The following is a 20,455-nucleotide window of genomic DNA, read 5'->3' as shown; positions in this document are numbered from 1 at the left end:
TGATTATATTGATTGATTCCTAATGTACGACAACATGGTGTTTGGCATTATGTTTTACTTTTAATAAGACAACCTAATTTAACTATCCTTCACAATGCCATTCAGAATCTTATTTCTCTCAAAATTAATAACAGTGTCTCAGAGAATGTATCGTATTTTCAATTGTTTCAATGAAACATAACACACTGGTTCAAAATCGAATGGATGATGATACCAATCGACACTCATCGTGTTGCATCCGTAGATCCAACGGCATATTACCACCACAGAAGCCGAGATGTGGGTGCGCGCGAGCGGCAGGGTTACCACCACATGGCCGCCGAAAAGCGAGCAAGCGGTGGATGACGGCGAGAGTGTTGTCGTCTTGTCAGAGAGGGATTCTCTCCCTCGTCGGGGTATTGACGCCGTTGGTGGAATCGGTTGCCAACCTCGGCGCCCGTGCGGATGGATATACGGCGAGAACGCCCAGACACGGCCGCGCTCTTACTCTTCTGCTTCTGCCATCACTGACTTCGGGGCGAGTGACATCTTCTCGTGCCGCACATCCTCCTGGGAATTCTCCCACGGCCACCGATTATTCGCTCCTTGCTTGCTTGGTTGGTTCGTGCGTGCGTGCGTTCGTTCGTTCATTTTCCATCTTTCGTTAGATTGTTAGTTGTTAGCTGGTGTTTGGATTCTCATGCAAGAGCCACGATTTCCAAATGGATGAATGGTGAATGAAAATGCTGGTCAGAATCTGTGTATAGAAGTAGAACCATCCATGCATTTCCAAGTGAAATTGTCAGGATCAATCCTAGAGGGGTCCTGGTGGTGTTGGACAAAACCTGTGTGTGTGTAAAGATGAATGCATTTTCCAGCTTTATTATGCTTGAAAGTTTTGAAAACTTGGAGTAGGATGCACAATCTTGAATGAACACACACACACACACACACACACACATACATTTCAATTTCATTTATGTTTTGTGTTTGTGTGTACACACCCATGCGTGTACATACATATATACATACATAAGTATGTTTCCTTTTCTTCACCAACCAAATTATATGTATTTGAAAAGTCCACATTGTGAATAGCATGCCCTGGACATAGAATACAATGGGGCTCATGGGCAAAACTAAACCAAAGGGATACAATATATCATGTAGTTGAAGATGGAGGTGGTACAAAGTTTAATTTTTGATTGAATCCTTAGAAGTTTATTTTAAATCCTAACAATCCCACAAGAAGGTGATTGCTTATCAGAGATTAAAGGAAAGAGTAATGGATTCCTCACTTGTGGTACATTTACAGTATGTGTTGGATATGGTCTTGATGGGTTCTCTATCCCCCAGTCATTAAATCATTTCATACAGGATATTTTTTTTTTTTTTTTGGAGGTTAGAAAGTTTGCCCTCCACGTCCTTGGGAAACTATTGCCTTTAAAGATGAGTATGGAGCTAGTTTTCACAAACCTTGAGATGCATGAATTTTAGAGCTTAAATTTCAGGCTCATTTTATTTCCCCATGGGAGTGATAAATTATACAATGAGAAGTTCTGTCTGGTAGAACAATAGTCTCCAGTTCAAAATGATCTGGTCCCACTATTGAACATGAGAGTACTTGGCCAAAAGAACATAGGGTTATTATGATGTGAAACACACTTACCCTATAAGATGACCAAAATAATATTTCTCAAACCTATCCTTTTGTATCTCTTGTCTATGTGATAAAAAATAAAAATAAAAATGCTGAGGGGTTCCGAACATGTCCCTTCTTTGTTGCAGATAATGTGGTTCTTGTATAGGATATGACAATTTGAAGTGAGATCTCAATTTTCTTTCTATTCTGAAGGTTTATTGCAAGAAAGCTGCAGACATAACTGATAAATTGAAAACGTTTTACTTTTCATCTGCATATTTTTAAATACTAATAATAATCCTTAGATTGTTCATTTTTTTATTGTTGTTTTGTTTTATTCTGTTAAACCACTTGTGCTATTAAAGTTGAACTTTTAATTATAACTATACAGTGTGTATTGGTAAGACTTTGAAACATGATTTGTAGATCAATGATGATATATTTTGAACAAAAATCAACACACAGATTAAAAAAAATCACTTGCAATAAATATATTAAAAATAGGTTATATTTTTTTGAGCTCACCAGGAATATGGGGATAGACAAGGTACATGTAATTCCCCAAACAACTCTCTGTGCACTAAATTAAATTCATTTAAAAGGGAAAAATGGAAAAAGGAAAGCATGATCTAAGCTGCTTTAGTAAGATGTCCCCAAGCTTGAACTTGTGACAAATGGTTCTCCATGCATGATCATTCATATTGTTACAATTGAACACTCGGTTTTGCCCTACCTCATGCCCCACTCTTGGAAGGCAATAAGGAAGGCTAGACTCATATATATATATATATATATATATGTGTGTGTGTGTGTGTGTGTGTAAAAGTCATAACAAAATGTAAGAGATGGATGCTAAAGGTATATGGTATGTAAAATCTACCTGGCATCTGAGTCCCCAAGTTCTTCAACACACCCCCATCTGCAAGTAAAAAATTCCTCATACAAAACTGCTTATCCATGCATACCAAGGATGTGTAGATATTGTGAGGTACACAGACTGTTGCTAAGGTAAATAGACATGGCACCAGGTTTTTGGACAAGCCTCAAATGTAGAATTGAATGAATGAATGTCCACCATTAAAAGATTGATACACAGAAAAAATGCATCTTCCTGGGGTACAAGGCTTGGGGATTGTTTCTCTCCTCATCTGACCCTGAGCCAGGCTCCCAGTGTTGGGAACATCCAGGCAATGGTGTGCTGCCATGCCAGGCTTCCAATGCTGGGAACATCCACACCAATCTGACCAGCTCAGCTCACCTCAGCCACAGAAGCAAACAGAGAGAGACAGAGACAAGAGGAGAATTTGGGAGACAGAAAACACCCACCCACAAAGAAGACGAAGAAAAACGAAAAGAAAAAAGAAAACGAACCCCTCTATCCACACACAAACATATCCATTCAAATAGTAGCCTCGGCTTGGAAATGGATCCCCCTCCCCCTTGCTGCCTCTCGAGAACGGGATACCCTTGGAGATAGCATCTATCTTTACACACCTATCCTACCTTATCACTCAGTGTGTATTGGGTGTCCTCTAAACAGAGGCTGCATATAAATTGATACAGAGCTTAATCCGCAGGGCAAGCGTAGGAAACCAAATAGAATAAGAATCGTAGCAATAGAAAACAGAGACGAACGAGCGAACGAATGCCGTTGAAGGAGACGACGACGAAATGAGATCCATGTCCTCATTGAAACAAGTTTTTCATTCAAAATTTTTTGTGTGACAAATGTGGGAAGATAGATTGCAAGAGGGTAAGAGATCTCCTCCGATGATGCATGGGTTCCTCTTGTTTTTAAGCGATGCTAGATCTTATTCGATTCACCAATCATTTGAATAATCGAGCGGGAGGGAACAAACTGGCCAATCTTACTTGGATGATAACTGTCAGAAACGGGCAAATTGTATGCAGGTAATGGAAAGAGAGAAAAGAGAGAATATTAAGCCCTGGACTGTATTACTAAAATTGCGGTCTGCGCGCGATCCCGAGCTTTGTCAAGATCGACAAGCTTTTGCTGCCATGTCGACAGCAAGTGGGTTTCTCTCATCGTTTTTTTGGGCCTGTTGCAAGCGTGAATCGTGGAGCACATCTCAAACAGACGCCTCTCGATGAGCCGGGAATTAGAAAAGCTCCGAACTCTACCTCCAGAATCAAAGCGGATGCCCTCGTGAATAGCAATCGCCTGTCCCACGAGGGCGATCCTATGTAGAGGGGCGGGCCGCCAGACAGCCCGCCCTCAAATCTAGGCCCAAAGGCGCTGAGCCGTCTTGCACGGCGGCCGTCCGATCCAGCTCCTGAAGACGAGGCCCTCGAATCTCAACCCCGCGGTGACCACTTATAGTAATGCCTTGCCGAAGGGCGCACCCTTTAGTGGCTCCTTTCGTGCATGGGAAGATTCACTACTTGTACGAGTGTGTATGTGAGTGAGTGAGACAGTGCTCAAGAGGATTTTGTGTGAGTATCTGATCGATTTCGTTCCTGACGCGTTTCAAGATCCGAGAGCACCCCCTAGTTCGTCGGCCTCGCACACACTCTACAGCTCTGGCTGCTTTATTGTTTAAAACTTATCCTGTCGTCGCAAATTGGCGGTTGTATTTTCACCTCGTAGGTTATCCCCTGGAAAGCCGATCTCCGGAGGTCGGGATCAGCCTTCATCCTCTCCTCCTCCTTCACCACCTGGGCAAATCCAGAGCTGCTCCACAGAATAAAGTCCATACTGGAAGGGCCCCAACCCTCGAAGACTACTTAGCTGATGCTTTTGTCATTCCGGTGATGTAATTTCTGTGCTGAAATAGATCGATGAGACCACATACGTATGTACCGGTGTCGACATACTTTGGTATAGTAATAGTATGCATGTATGTTTGTGACACGAGTGCTGTGGGGAAGTGAACCGATTCGAATATACGTGTGTGTATATATATATAAATATATATACACTCATATATGATTAGAGAGCCGCATTTGATGATAAGGGAAGTGTTGAGCACAATAGTGAAGCAGACTATGCCTGGGCCAGCCAGACTTGGATCCAGTGGCTTTTGTAAACTTGGAAACGCCCAGTATGGGCAGACAAATATTTCCGGCCGTCGGATTCTCCAACATTGTCTTGCTATTCTTATTATTGGATTACTTCAAGACATGGACTTGTATTGACTTTGTATACACTTCTAAAATAGAAAATCGATATGGCAACATCGATTAGGGGGTGTTTGCTCTTCGTCTTACATAATAAGCAATGGACACTATTTTCTATTTACATACACATATACAATACTTTACTTTCATTGGTATAACTTAATATGAACTTTAGAAGATAATTTGAGTTGTGGTGTGCACATGATGCTAATAACAGGATATTTAGTGCATCATATTTTCTCTTTGATATGAACCAGGAATAATATATATATATATATATATATATATATAACTGTGTGTATGTGTTTGTGTGTGTGTGTTATTTATGTGTTCCCACTATTTGGTTTATTATTGTCAACTGTTTATTCATAGATGTAAAGGACTTACAGTTCATGCTAAAATAGAAGCATAATCTGGTGAAATCAGCAAGTATTGACATGTTATGATGAGTGTAGCATATGGTTATGGTGCTTATAAAAAACAGAAAACAAACGAATAAAACATTCACCCATGTAGTTGCATGCAGCAACTGATGGACTTTGTTTTGAAATGCTAGCTCTTTAATCTTTTAACTTTAAAAAATGTTCAGATTAGAACATATCATTGTTTTAGGTGGCAGTGGTGGTAGCAACAACAATGGGAAAAAGAATTATTTCAATATATTGTGTCTACTTAAGTCTAGTGCTTTTGGATTTGGCCACATTCTACAAGACTTCACATCATGGGATAGACTGATTAAGATAATTTATTTATTTAGTTGTTTATGTACGATCTAGGCAAACTCATTGATGTGATGAATGATATGAGTTGCATGGGTTTCTATAGGTGGGAATCAGATGTTTTCATGCCATGTTGAATGAATGAATGGATCAAATCTAATTTAACCAGGGTAATGTTACAAACTTGGATGGGAATTTGAATTTAGTTCAATCACAATATGCAATTTGGGTGCATATGTATCAAAACCACGACTGTTTGTTTGTTAACTTGATATGGGCTTTTGAGATGTGTCGACTTGTTTTACAAACCCCAAATTTTATTGATTGGATTTGCAGAGGTAATCTATGGGATCTAATTATTAAATGCCAGAGTTCCCCAATGTCAATTTTTAATGTTTTAAAAATAATTAAATGCTTTGATAATGTTTCATTTTTCATAAGCAACAGAGTCAAAATATGTTTTCATTTCACTAATACTTAAATTTTACATATCACTAACAATTTTACATTTCACTAATATTTAAATTCTACTGGTGTTTCTTATTCATTGTTGAATTTGATGTGTATTCACGTGTGTGTGTGTGTGTGTTTATGCATTCAAGGTTCCCAATATCCAATTAGCTAATTTCATAAGTGATTAGAATAGAAATCAAGGGAAGAAAAACTCCAAAAAATCCAAACACCAAGAAAAAGCATAAAAGCCAAAAGATAAAAAGTTTGAAATTTTACATTTCAACATCTAATATTCTAAACATTCACAACACATGGTTTGACATTTTTGAATTCAACATTGGACATCCAAATTCTCTCCTTTCTAAAAAATAACAATAAAGGGAATTAATAACATTAGAAAAGATAACATTAGAAAAGATATTTCAGTACTTCTTCAAATTCCTTCTTCCACTTGGCACATCATGATTCATCCATAGATGAAGTTCACCCACATCCATCCATATTTCCTCAGTGGATAGGAAGTCTTACAAGCAGCCTCAAAACTTGCAAAAACCAGGCCATTCTTCAAAATTATATTAAAGTATAATTTCCTAAGCAAAACAAGATCAGTCTTCCAGAGAGACATCCATCCATGCATGCATCCATCCATCCCAGAATTCATCCATCCTGGTCCCTTGCTGGAGAAGGGGGCTGCTTCATTGCCAATTATTAATGTTTTCCTCACTCTTCTTCACCATCTCTATTAGCTTCTTTTTAAATTTTTTTCACTTGGTTTCATCTGTTTCTGAAGGCCAATTATTACTTTTTAATAAAAACATCACTTTTTGGTGTTGACCCCTTTACCATGGCCAGCCGCCAGGACTCGTGTAGGCCATGGCATGGGCGAAGCTGTCCACAAATGGAGGACACAGGCCCAAGTGTTGTAGGTGCAAAGTTATGTGACACCTCCCCCATTTCCATCCCCCCTTTAGTATCCCTTTTTGTTGGCCCTCATTCAATTGGCTACACCTGAGACCTTCTTCTTTCCCCTTTTGGACTTGTGAGATATGGACATCTCACTCTCTCTTGCACAAAATCAATTATATAATGAACTATTCTGCACACACTCACACACTTAAACATACACTCAGACACATGTCTTTTTTTCTTTTACTTTTTCTTTTTTCTTCCACTCATAACGTTTACTCATAGCCAGCAACCCTTTGGCTTTCCCTACTTACTTACTATGAAAATATTGTGTGTCTTGTGGTGATGAAGCTCACCACCTGCTAGGAAGAAGACAAAGTAGAAGAGACTTCCACTCCAAGCAGGAAAAAACCAAAGCATACAACAAACTCTCTGCCTACTATTCCAGTAAGTTCTTGAAGCTTCTAGAGGCTTCTGCTTGTTGCCTGAGAGAGGTTGAACCCACATGTCACACACACTAGCATGCAAAGCCCCCAGACACAATGCAGTAAAACTTTGACTCCACTTCCCTCCCCCTTGTTCTGGCATCATCAGCATTCAGACAAACTGTTGAAAGGAAAACCTGTGTGGAGGTGGTGGAACACAATAGAATTTGTCCAAATCAAACAGAGAAAAAAGAAGAAAGAAAACTAAAATGGAATGGACATTGTAGAAGAAAGAGAGAAAAAATAAAATAAATTAAAATTATTATTTTAGAAAAATGAATGCTTTTGTGGCTAGAACTATTCCCTAGGCAAATCTCTTTTCTATGATTCCTGTGCATACATTGCTTATTTTTATTTATTTATTTAGTTTGATTCACTCTTTATTTCCCCTGCTGCTCAGCCATCTGCCAGGCCTCTACCCTGCCCCCTGTCCAACTGGGCTTTTGTCAACTTGCCAGCAATGCTGGAATTGGGTCCCTGTCATTGCAGAACAACCCTTTGTCCCACAAGGAATGCTATACATGTCCTCACATGGCTGGGGGGTGTAAGTGCAAAACTGTGAAAAAATAAGGTGCATATCCACAGTGTTTTTGTAATGTTGTGGCAATTCCACTGCAAAAAATATTTCAGCACGATTTAGAATACAACATCATCTTTTGCTTACATGAGTGGTGAATAGACAGAGTTGAAAACAAACAGCAGTGTCGTTTGTAGCTTATAGATTTGACAAAGGGTTTTATACTGGTTCATGTAGTCTTTTAACTCAAACTCTCCAAAAGCATTATTGTAATGGCCACTGATGTTGTGTATGAGAATCAAAACAGTTCCAATATGTAATTATAAAAAGAACAAGTAAATTACACTGGTATCAATGAATGCAGTGATGTGTTTATTTGTGTACCAAACCATTTTCATTTTTTTAATGTCTCCTGAGATTCATTTGGATCCAATATTTTTTTTAGTTTTTTAGTTTTTTGGTTTACTTAGTTATAAATGTATGAGTCAAATAAAAAACATATAGTTGAATTAGCATGAATACCTCATGGCTTCAACCCACTGCTTCTATGTTTTATGTCATATTGTAAGGACCACATGTAGCCTCAAATTTTACTCCCATTTAGACCTGGTTGTGAACAAAATTTACCATGGTTCACAAGGCTGTAGTGTTGCTTCTAATGGAATTCAATAGACATTTTTCAATGAATTTTACATTAATCCAACTTTGAGGCATCAAACCTACAAGTTTTCACAGATTGGTAAGTAAGAATAAGAATACAAGGTGGCATATCTTGTATCTTGGTACTCAACCATTTTTTATAACTTACAATGTTGGAACATTAGATATTCATTTGTATTCCTCCCCTCAAATACAAAAGATTGATACACAGAGAAAAGGTGAAGAAAAGCCTACCCAATCATGAAGTAAGTTGCGGGCTTCTAATCTCAACCCTGCACAAGGTCCCAATTCATGCCCAAATTTAGGGTCAATTTGTGAAAGTAACCCATTGTTAGCATTAGAGGGGGGAATATATCTATATATATACACACACACTTGTGTCCTGGTTGCACCCTCTGCAAAAGGAACCCTTCAAGGATGCTTACTTCATCCACAAATTTATTAGTCATCAATCCATACATTTCATCAACCATAAGGTGCAGTGGAGCTCTTCAAGGCAAGTTGGTGGGATGGCTTGAAATTGGCATCCTGCCCTAGTAAAATGGGGTCCCTCTCAAGGCAAAGGCAACAGCAGCAACAGCAGCCATACTGGAAGAGGTTTTGCAGACCAAAGAATTTACAAAGGCTGCAGGCTCACATCCAATTAAGCTTTACTTGGGCTGATGCTACAGCCAGGCCAACATCCCACCTGCACATGTCCTTCATGTTACAAAACACCCTAATGAGCTTGCACAACCAATCAACACACAAGAATACCAAATTTATGATAATATTATAAAATTGAAAAAAAACAAAACAAAAAAAAAACAAAAACACATTCAGCTTTCAGCTTTAGGAACTAACCAAGGAATATGACTATATGTAAACATTTGCTCATGGCTTTTGGTGTCCAGGGCAATGATCCTTGCATAAATAAACTCACAGCAGTCTCTCTCTCTCTTTCCTTATACAATTTTGACACTTGCTAAAAAAACCCACATATTGTTTCTTTTACTGGCTATTATTACTTAATATGCCAAGACACTTGTAAGGTCACATCAGACAAAGTTTGATGGGAGGAAAAACTACCCACAGTGAAAACCTACAACTAAGTCTCTGTCCAATAACAACAATGTATGGGCAGCTGCTGCTCCTACATCTGTTCACGTGGCCCTTGATGCTCACTGCTCCCTTACTGTCTACACCAGATGAACTCCAGTTGCCCTCAACATGAAAAAAAAAAACAAATAAAAAACACACACACACACACACACACAATACATTCTACACTGCCTAAAAGTTTGGAAGACAATGAAGAAAGGAACATAGAAAAGGAAAAAAGAACAAGAAAAACTGCAACTGTGGCCATATTGCTTACATGTTGCACAGCCCACAGAATTGTCTGCAAATGGGGGTTGAATAAACTCATCCAATGGTCTCACAAAGTCCACATCCATGGAGGTCATGGATTGAAGCTTTTGTGCCACAACGACACAGCAGCAGTACCCACTGTTACTGCTGCTGCTCCCTCCTAGTTTCATGGAGCTCTAGGTGAAGTGTGTAGCACTGTTTTATTTGTTTTTGTTTCAGTTTCATTGTGATTTTTTGCAATTCTCTCAACAAAAAGAAATAAAAAATTATTGTTTTGGTGGGGACCCAAGTTGGGTGTTCTTGCCATGAGCTGACACAGTAATTGAAACCTGGCAAAGGCTTTGACATCACTTGCAGGTGCTTTAAAGAGTGGAGGCTGAGCGCTTGATCATGCAGTCAACAACATAGGTTGCTTTAAAAACTCTAAAGCAAGAGGTGATCATTGCCTTGCTGGATGTGGTATCTGAGCTGTCTGTTGAAGGCAGTGGCTTGTATCCAACTTGAGAAGACTGAAGGGAGCTGGAAATATGAGCTCTCTCCCTCACTACTTTGGCTCATTGGGTCTCATGAAAAATCATGGGTTCCATGTCAAGGGAGCAACATCATTGCCAGAGAAATAAATAAATAAATAAATAAAAATTGACAGGACTCCCACATCATCACTTTGTTACTAAAAATCAGAGGCCACAAGAAATCCTAATATATATATATATATATATATACTGTAAAAAAAACCTACTACTGAATTAAACCCCACACAATGAAAAAAATGGGAGCAAAAAATGAAAATAACTGATTGGTGTTCCAAAATGAGGGTTTTGAAGCCAGTGTCTCTCTCTTTCCTTGTGGGTCAGCCAATCTCACTATGGGACATCTACTTCTCTCATCAAGAGTCTATTGAATCCCCATGGCTCTCACTCGTCATTGTTTTTTGATAAAATACACAACAAACCCCCAAGGTTGACATCACAAGTGGCAAATTCCAAAAGCGAAGCTTACATAAACATCAAAAATTCTGAAAAAGCTTCCCGTAACTCCTCTCTCTCTCTCTCTCTCTCTCTCTCTCCTTTCTTTGAAATCACATCTTCCAATTGTAAGAGAGTTCATCATCTTCACAATTTGTTACACATGACTAGGTAATATATTTTCACCATTCAAGATTGTTTTGAATATTTTAAAAAGTGAGTATTTTACACCAAAGACAAGTTGGACTACAAAGACATTATAATATATATATATATATATATATATATACATAAAACATGAAGAGGGAGGAGGAGGGCGGTTGGGTTCGGGTGGGGCCCCACCTACCAATCCCCAGGGCCGGGCACCAGCCCTACCATACGGCTGCAGCCAACACTCACCAGCATGAACCACATCGCCCGTGGAAAAACAAAATAAAAAGTAAATAATAGGAGAATAAAGTTACCCACCGCGAGGTAAAGAAAAAACACACACACACACAGACAAACAACTACCCCCGGGGCGACTAAGGGGTCTCCCATAAGTAACGCGAGCCGCCAGGGAAACTGCCCAACCCGTGCCTGCGCGGGTTCATCCGGCCAATAGCCCGGCCATAGCCCCTTCCCCTCAGTAGCCCCTCTAGACCGCGTGGCTTCTCTCTCCCTAGTGCCAAGACCAGCTTAGGGTAGGGTGGTAGGGTAGTAGGGAAGGATAGACTTTTCTATGGTCCAACCTTGGGTTCCATTGGTCGAAGGCCGGGGGATTCAACTGCAACGCGCACAACCCCCACCTTTCCCTCGGCCTGGAAGCGGAAACGTGAAAGGGGAGGGCGAGAGAGGGAGAGAGTGTGAAAGGGGGGAGGGGGGAGGGGGGGGGGGTGGGGCTTGCTTGCTGGTTCCCTCCCACCCAACTCTCGGTCGGTCTGCAGTGGTAGTCTGCTGCTGCTACATGTTGAGCATTCGTACAACAAGCTGACGAGGGAAGGGGGAGAAAGAGGAACAGAGGGAGAGGAGGGAGCCCGGTGGGGTGGGGCCATCTGCCAATGCAAGGCCGGGTGACCAGGGTTCTTCGGTTGCTGCTGCGGATGAGGAGAACGGGGGGAAGAGAGAGAAGGAGAGGGCACAGAAGGGGGGCCTGGGCCGGGCCGGGTTGGGTGGGGTCAGAGACGCGGGGTGAAGGGAAGGAAGGAAGCAAGGGATGAACAGTGGAAGAAGGGAAGCGGAGAAGGGAGAGAGACTGGGACATGCTCCACCATGCCCGCCCCCCCTCCCCTCCCTCCCGCTGGTCCGCTTTGCGTATGCTCTCTCTATTAGTTTATTCGCGTTTTGTCCAGGCTCAAACATAGCTCATCCTCCGCAGGCTCATCCTCCGCCTACACTTTCTCTCTCACTCCCTTCATCAGCATCACCGCCTCACCCCCCTTCTTTTTATATCGGTCTCTTGGACTCAGTTTGTTCGTATTCAGTCTCTTCGCCGCTCGTTCAGCTTGAGTTCAAACGATCTTAATCTCATCGGACATCCGCATTGGTGATGGATCACTTTGTTTCACGCTAGAGCACGAGACGCACAGTTAGTGTGTGTGTGTGTAAGAGAGAGAGAGGAAGAGTGGACGCGGTTGGGGATCAGGAGGAAAGCTCGAGTCGAAAGCCGTGAAGGGAGGAGTTCGTCGATTGGAGGTTAAGCGGGGTTGAGAAGAACGACGGGAATGAGTTGGAGAAGTTGTAAGAGGCGCTGAGGTGTAGAAGCGGAGATGTGAGGCTTGAGTTTTTGGAAGCCTGTGAGAGGATACCGCCAGTGGTGCTTTGTGTGTGTTTGGGGTTTGTTGGTTGATAGCGGGGGGTTTCACGCCTGAGATTTTTGAGGAGAGTGCAGAGGAGTCGCGTCATCAAGGTTTGATACGGAGTTTTGTTTCGACGTGAATAATTGGAGAGTGTCTAAAGTCGGTTGAGTGATTCCCTGGGAGGTTAGAACGAATTCGAGGCGGAAAGGTCATTGTTGCAGCGGACTGTTTTCGTGAAAGAGTGGTGATGGCGCTAAGAAGTGATGATAGAGCGGGGAGTACCACTAAGGCTCACCAGGCTGAGCTGGGAGTACACTTCCGCGGTGTGAGGAAGCGGCCCTGGGGTCGGTTCGCGGCTGAGATTCGTGATCCATGGAAGAAGACGCGAGTGTGGTTGGGGACCTTCGACACTGCGGAAGAAGCTGCACGTGCATACGATAGTGGTACGATGCGAATGCATTTGTTTGTAATGCGTTTTCTAGTAGTTTTTTCAGGTGCACTGGGTTATAGTAATGATGATGAATGCTTGAACTGTCGAATTCCGCTTTTTTTAAATTTTTTTCTGGCCTTTTTTCCTTCTCGGAACTGACTTTGGCAATTGTGATTGTTCCTTTGCAGCGGCAAGGGCACTGAGGGGTACCAAAGCTAAAACGAACTTTTCTCCACCTCCTCCCAGCGGTGATGATCATAGCATGACTAGTCAGAGCTCAACCGTGGAGTCCTTGTCTAACGGGCCGATGAAGCAGAGTTCTCATCATCCATCCAAAAGTATTCACATTAATCTCTATCGATCTAGTGGGGGAGCATCGGAGTCTTCGTCGTGGCGTAATCGTTTGGACCTGAATGTATCTGTGGCGCAGGATCCGTTGCCTGTCACCGATGACGGACAACTCCAATACAAGAGTGTAAGCGCTGGTCGGTCGTGCGTTGAGGAGGGCGTTACTTGTGCTTTATCGAGCAAACGGGCTGGACCGAGCCCGATCCATGCTCTCTTTGAAGAGGCTGGCCATGTAGTCGAAAGTAAACGTCAGAGGGTCATGAAGAAACCCACTCCGATAACTCCAACCGAGAGGTTGTCAGTTGGTCGTGATTGGTTGGGCAGCGAAGAAAACACAGTACTTGGAATGGAACAGCATGCGTCTGAAATTACTCCCGAGACGCGTGCCTGCCATAGTGACTGCGATTCGTCCTCTTCCGTGATTCTCAACTCTGAGGCAGCATGTGCGACCCCCCCTACGCCGCACGATGCGAAGCCCGTGATGCGAAGAACACCCTATCCCTTCTTGTTAGACCTTAATCAACCTCCTTGCAAGGACCGGCAATAGAAACCGACTTCGGTTTGTCCCAACCAGGGATACAAGTCTTTTTGAGTTAGCGTAGTAAGTTGCTTCTAACGTCGCGCTGAGGCACAGATACACACATCGGAGAGCATTTCACCATCATCGCTCCCACCCTGTTTCAGTACCACACTTCCATTTATTCATTAAAGAGCTTTTTGCATGTGCTAGTACCATTATGTGTAACATTGAACACTTCACACCCTCAAAATCCTCTCTTGTCTTGGTTTGGTTGGGTTCGGTTTGTACATCTGAATTACCGATACTAAGCAGGCGATGCTAAGAATCTCAAGTTATGTGATGCATTAGGAAGCCGTAATATTAGGGTCAGCTTTCGCTACTGAAGTTATTGATTTACAGTCTGAGTATAGCTTATTTCAGAGCACTTGATGTCATCTAACGGGTGTAAATGAACCTGTTTGCATGTAAACTTTCAGGATGTGGATTCGCTAGGGTGACTACCTCCAGCTATTCAGCTGCTCATGATTTGTTATAACTGCAAATCCTGTATTTGGTTGCCATTTTAGGGTTATGCGCATTACTCAAGCTCTAGCAAGTTCGTCGGACAAGAATCCTCAGCTTTTGTATTCTTACTAGCAAATTCTAATTCGAAATTCATATTGTGCATCTCACCGTATCAGTAATCTATTGTTTTACTGTTTTCAAATCAACAAGAGGATTTGTGGCAGAAGATGGATGGTAAGAAGACTTGCTGATGAATGTTGTTGTCCCACCCAAGTCCATGCTCAATCTTGCTGGTGAAGGGTGAGCAACAAACTAGTCTATGCATTCTTCTGCCACAAGTGTGGTCCAGCTTGTACTGTGAAATGTCCAGTAGTAGCAGCCTTGTTCGGTTGGGCAGCTTGGTGAGATCTTATTTTTCGTAGATTTTGGAGGTACTTAAGTTCTTTAAGGAAGCTACCTCTCTACACCATGAGAGAAAGTTTTGTTGTCTGCCATGTGATCAGAAATCCAGTATAAACAACCTCGTCGTCATAAGTTGGATTGTGATAGCATCTTTCCTTGTCAGAAGAGGTTACAGTTCGAGCCTTGAAGGTCAATTCTGAGTTTCCAGACAGGGCATAGAACTGTGATTCAATTTTTTGCTACATGACAAATTAGAAACATCTTGCAATGGTAACAAGGTGATAACCTGGAGGTTGTCAGGTTCGTGTAAGTTGTTGCAAATGGTTTTTGTAAGATCACAAGGCGGTCGTTTCCTCGCTCTAGACCAAAATGTGGAAAATGAGCTTAGATTTAAAAGGGTTTGGTCTGATCTTCTCAGCATGACTTCATTGTGTAACTAGAGATCAAAGTGAACACCTAAACACATCTGCATGGAGCTGTATTTCTGTCAGATGCTTCTTGGATTCTTGAAATTCACCGGCAGGTTTTTGGAGGCAGTCTTGCTGTTGCAGATGCATCTTGGATTCACCAGTCCAAAAAACCTACGTTCTCTATGTGGAAGTGATTGTGTGCTTTAGTAGCTGCAGCCCGTCTTAAGATATTATGTTCACAGAAGAAGAGAAGAAGAAGAAGAAAAAAAATGATACAATTGTTAAGTCAAAGAAAAATTGTAAGGGCCCATGTCTCGTCATTTCAGCGAAGTGGACTCTCATGCTCCAGTAAAGTCTATGTTATGCATCATGATGATTTGAGGTGGGGGTTAAAAAAAGAGGGACATGTATTGATTATCTTCAAAAGAAATGTTTGCAAAGTTGCCATTGTAGGTGTTTGGCTGTCAAGTGTCAAATGAATGCAGTAGGGCACACTTCATCATTTGAAGGTGATTCTCACTGTTATAATAAGTGAACCTCATAATCTACCTTGATTTCAAGATGTTTTATTCTCGTTTCTGTATGATGCGCAATTGCAAGATCTTTCATATATTCTCATTGACATCCCTGAGTTATATTTCTGCGATCATAGAGTTGTGTACTCTTGAAATTCATGCAATACTGCTCAACTTGAAACACTCCGTAACAGGAAAACTTGGGTCAATGTTTTAAGATTCAAAACTTATGAAAGAGATGTAGGGGAATATGTACTTGAAGTTACTAGATGCAGATATCATAAAAAATATGAGGATCATTGTGCACCACTCAGTGACAAGTCCTACTTGTGGAGTAGCTCAACTGGGCTTCGAAATACTCTGTTAAGGCTCATGTGATGAACTGTAGTAAAAAGTAGAAAAATAAGAGATTAAAAGTAAGAGTTATAATTAGAATAAAAACGTAATATTTCACGTTGTACTACAGTCTATATTACGTGTCTATAATTACTTAAGACACAAAACACAATTACATGGTTTTAAGAAATTTAGTTCGATACTTGCATCTAACTCGTCGCTAGATATCCATTTCAGAGCAGGTACTACTCCTCGACATGCGCTTAATGCTACACTTTAAAACGGCCCATGATGATTTATAAGATTGTCAAGGTGTACTTGCACTCAAAAAGCAACCACCCACAAATTGACTAAAGCACAAAATAAAAAAAACATGAACGAAACCAAACTTTTCCACCTTAGACAAAACTCCCCCGAAGCTGGTAAACCTCCGAGAGTTTCTTTACACCACTCTTCAACAAAACCATTACACTGTATACTGATTCCTTTCCATATTCAAAAAGCTGGCACTCAACCTCATCAAAGGTGTATTGGGTCAACAATGCCATAAACTTCTGATCTCCTTCATAAGATGCTTCAATACACGTAAATTATACGAAGCCAGCTACTTGGGATCCATTTCTCCTCGGAACCTTTCAGGATAGATGTCGGCTTCGTGAAGCCCTTAACACCGAGAGGTCGAAACGGCCAACTCCATAAAACAACCCAGAATTGAATCACACATACAAATATAAACTCAGTTGAAAAATTGCATTGTACTCGAGGTAAAGGTTTACATCTCTGCTTCCTTGCCTACATGAGGCTTGTGGGCAAATTCCTCCTCCTCCTTGGGCATGTGAATAGTCACTACATCGGGAAGTGGAGTCATGGGTCCTTGCTTCCCCTTTGGATCCCAGTCGAGCATGATCTTCACCTTAATGCCCAGCACGCCCTGTAAACATACCAAAGTAATCCTCCACTTCAGATTCACTTCGGGAACACCGACTATCAATCAATATCTTTCTAGTACGAAAAAGGAGCTACTGACGGACATCAAGCATCTTGTGTACCTGACGCAACATAACGTGTCGGACGGCACTGTCGATGTAATCGTTGACAGGGCTCCCAGATGAGATCATGTAACCATCCTTGAACTTCATGGACTTAGCACGAGCTGCACGCAGCTTTCCGCTCACAATAACCTGTTACCAACATACAGCAACGAGATCATTTGCATTTAATTAAAAAAAAATTGTAAAGTTTTTTGCTTGACAGATACTTGCCGCATACTAGAGAAGATGTATTGATGGGCTGCATATCCGCAAGATAAAACTTTGCATATTCATCCCTACAACAATGAAAATGTAAAACGCCTTGTATCACATCCCAACTGAGCACTCAATCCAAACTCAAGTATACAAACGTATCCATCCAGTACAACACAGCTTCAAGCCTCACATCAGAACACACTGACAACTTCGACAATAAACTGAAATTGATAAGTCAATCAATTCACGTTACATTACCGAGCATAATTTTTTGCAATCTAACATGTTTCTTTAACTTTAAAAAGTACATTTTCGGGAAATGATAGCAGTTGAGGGACCAATCATACCTCACAACCCTTGGCACCGCTCTCCATAATGAACCTCAGCACTCCGTAACAAGCCCTAGCGTTCAGATTTAAGATCAGCACATCAGAACGATACGCTGAGCTCTGAACGCGCAGTTAACCTCGTAGAAAATCAAGGTGATCAAGCAATAGTGCGGATTAGTACAAAGTCTAATAGATACGAGGCACACACCTGCGAACAGCGAGACCACCCAGGAGTTTGTATCGCAGCGACTCAGCCTGGGCAATGGCGCACAGACCCCGGTTGTTCACCTTCTCGGCGTACAACTCCACAGTACCCTCCGGGAACTGAAACCTCTTCTGTACCACGGAGGTCAGTTCCCTGATCCTTCGTCCCTTCTCACCTACCAGGGAGCAGTCACCCTACTTCAATCCGACTACCCCCGCAAATTCACCTCCGGCCAAAGAGAAAAAACCCTAATTATCTCAAAGACTACCAGATCCATAGCGCATAATGTCAGTGCAGCCAAGAGACTCACCCAATACATTCTGAGTACGGGTTGCGCGGATGATGATCTCAGTTCGCATAGGCGTGACGCGCACCTCCACTCCGGAATAGCCGTCCTCAGCAAGCTCTCGGGTGAGAAGCTCATTGAGCTCAGCAAAAAACACACCGTCTGCTACAAACTGCGCGACCGAGACCAGACACACGGCAGAGCTGTAAAACTTTCAAAAGGATCGGGCAACAAAACGTAATACTAAAAAACCCTCACAACCTCAAGTATCTCGAAATTTCGAAGTGCCTGAAATTAGAACCACAAACCTTGCGTTTCTTGCTCATCTGAGTCGCCATGATGGAAGGCAAAGCTGGGCTTCCAAGAGCAAACGTTTGGTGCAAAACGATGGCGACGAAGCACGAGCGCAAAAGGAACAATCCCTGGCTGGTTGCAAGTTTCACTTTCGCTGCGGGACCACCGAAACCCTAACTTGTGCCACCGACACCCACTCTCACACCTTGTACCCGGCGGGTATCCTTCTGGTTCTCATGGTGCATTATACCCAGCGGGTATGAATAAAAGAAACGTTTGCCACGGCAATAGGGTGGTGTCAGATTGAATTGCTGGCTGATTCCCGTGATTGATTTTGCTTCCCAAGTTTTTCTCATGGTTGGGTTCATTTTCTGCAGTGTTATAGTGGATGTTTTTCTGTTAGGTTAGGGTTTTTGTTGTGATGGAAATGCAACATAATTGAGTGCATGCTCAGCAAGGTTTAGTTGGAGGTTAGACATTCGATAATTCAGTCATTTAAACCATTTATGTTCACAATGATATCCACCGTCAATCAAATAATTACAAAAAATAGAAGACAATTCTTCGGTCCTGAGACTTGGATCTTGATGATTGTTTGGCAAATTGGATTTTTTTTCTTTTTGTTTATTTATTTTGAGCATAGATTGAAAAAAATTTCGAAATGCATTTCGGTTCTTTGATATTGATTGTGTTGATCTAACAATGATGAAAATCAAGAGAACACAAGTAAGTAATGTTTTAACAAACTTGACTTAAGATGATTGAGTGAAATAATTTTGTTGTTGGGGCTCATTGATTAGTTGTACTTGGTTGATGTGTCTTCAAAATTTGAAATTAATATGTCAAAGTTTTATAAAATAAACTTAATCCTATTTTTTAAAATATATGTAACAATGTTTTCATGATGAGAAAAAATGTATTTTCTTATATTTTCCTCAATAAGAAGAGTTTATATGTCTAAAAAAAAATAAAAAATAAAAAAAATGTAAAATATCAATTATTAAATAATGAGAAAAATATATTTATTTATTAGAAATACAAGTAACTTAGGTCTTGAAAGAATAAAAAAGAATAAATTAGAACGTGTTAGAATTAAAATTTTGAAAGAACAAAGAAAATGCAATTAAGATGTTACTGAGAATATTATTGATTAAAAAAAAAAAAAATGTTCAATCAATCTTCTGGTACTTATTTAGTCTTAGTGACATTAATCCTGCAGAAAAGATGTACCTTTTTTTTTAAAGTTAATTTGAATAACTCAAAAACAGCATCAAAGTTTTTCTTTTGTATGTTAAATGGAAGTATCACTTAACCTCTATATATTCTTTCTATTGATATTAATTTATTTGCAATGATCTGAATGTTTGCAAGGTTGGAGTTTTCAAATTTCAATACAAGTTACTATAACTTAAACCTTCATTAACTTTTGCCAATTTATGGCGTATTTTTAATAATGTTTCTTGAATTTTCAAAAATTATCTTTCAATTTTGTTGCAATTGAGCCAACTTTTGTTCTTGACTTGTTTGAACTTGTTGGTTTAATTCTCAAGGATTATAATTTTTTAAATTATAATTATAATAAATATTGGTGCTACTAATGTTATTCTTTTTGATCTTTCATTTTATTATTTTAAATTTAAACTTTTTATGTATTTGGGTTTAATATCTAGCTTCTGTGTCTATTGAGATAGTAGTTTGTTTGATTATATCTAAATGACTAGATAACTCAACAGTCATACAGACTTAACACAAGGTTAACCTATAGGTTTACAGACAAATATATGAAAAATTATTTTGCAATTGTATGTCCTTGTTATGTGTGTGTATATATGTATAAAAAATTGAGCTTTTAAGCATGTTATAACAAAAGCATTTCAATTACAATCCAATCAACACAGAAGTTTTAAAATGTTTTGCATTTATTACTGAAATGCATTGTGAAAATATTAAAGTATGTCACAATGTGTGTGTATAATGCATTGCATCTCACATTGGCACCATTTTTTTTTCACAACAGTGGATAATTTTAATTGAAAT

General features: G+C 40.6%; 2 protein-coding genes and 1 long non-coding RNA gene across 3 annotated transcripts; 1 reads left to right on the top strand and 2 right to left on the bottom strand.

The window, feature by feature from the left end:
* Positions 1-8,249: 8,249 nt before the first annotated feature.
* On the bottom strand, positions 8,250-10,091 carry LOC149987653 (uncharacterized). The gene is made up of 2 exons (XR_016506830.1): positions 9,857-10,091; positions 8,250-9,187 (listed from the first exon to the last, which is right to left on the bottom strand). It is a non-coding gene; the product is annotated as an uncharacterized LOC149987653 (long non-coding RNA).
* A 2,191-nt stretch (positions 10,092-12,282) lies between these two features.
* On the top strand, positions 12,283-14,102 carry LOC112293431 (uncharacterized). The gene is made up of 2 exons (XM_024542810.3): positions 12,283-13,035; positions 13,211-14,102. The coding sequence occupies exons 1-2, from the start codon at positions 12,840-12,842 to the stop codon at positions 13,915-13,917; spliced, it is 903 nt and encodes a 300-aa protein (XP_024398578.1). The 5' UTR covers positions 12,283-12,839; the 3' UTR covers positions 13,918-14,102.
* A 2,353-nt stretch (positions 14,103-16,455) lies between these two features.
* LOC112293432 (small ribosomal subunit protein uS3x) lies at positions 16,456-18,526 on the bottom strand. The gene is made up of 6 exons (XM_024542811.3): positions 18,433-18,526; positions 18,149-18,296; positions 17,842-18,013; positions 17,652-17,706; positions 17,107-17,238; positions 16,456-16,988 (listed from the first exon to the last, which is right to left on the bottom strand). The coding sequence occupies exons 1-6, from the start codon at positions 18,460-18,462 to the stop codon at positions 16,830-16,832; spliced, it is 696 nt and encodes a 231-aa protein (XP_024398579.1). The 5' UTR covers positions 18,463-18,526; the 3' UTR covers positions 16,456-16,829.
* Between the last annotated feature and the right edge of the window lie 1,929 nt (positions 18,527-20,455).

Source organism: Physcomitrium patens, chromosome 16 (genome assembly GCF_059467195.1).
Source record: "Physcomitrium patens ecotype Gransden chromosome 16, ASM5946719v1, whole genome shotgun sequence".
Classification (NCBI taxonomy): domain Eukaryota; kingdom Viridiplantae; phylum Streptophyta; class Bryopsida; order Funariales; family Funariaceae; genus Physcomitrium; species Physcomitrium patens.
This window is presented reverse-complemented; position numbering and strand designations above follow the sequence as displayed.

What these genes read in the sequence shown, in the direction of transcription:
- LOC112293431 (XM_024542810.3), top strand. Translation starts at nt 12,840, where the DNA reads ATGGCGCTAAGAAGTGATGATAGAGCGGGGAGTACCACTAAGGCTCAC. An exon ending in TGCACGTGCATACGATAGTG is followed by an intron (nt 13,036 to 13,210) that starts GTACGATGCGAA and finishes GTTCCTTTGCAG; the next exon opens with CGGCAAGGGCACTGAGGGGT.
- LOC112293432 (XM_024542811.3), bottom strand. Translation starts at nt 18,462, where the DNA reads ATGGCGACTCAGATGAGCAAGAAACGCAAG. An exon ending in AGATGAGCAAGAAACGCAAG is followed by an intron (nt 18,297 to 18,432) that starts GTTTGTGGTTCT and finishes TCGGTCGCGCAG; the next exon opens with TTTGTAGCAGACGGTGTGTT. An exon ending in GACACGTTATGTTGCGTCAG is followed by an intron (nt 16,989 to 17,106) that starts GTACACAAGATG and finishes GTATGTTTACAG; the next exon opens with GGCGTGCTGGGCATTAAGGT.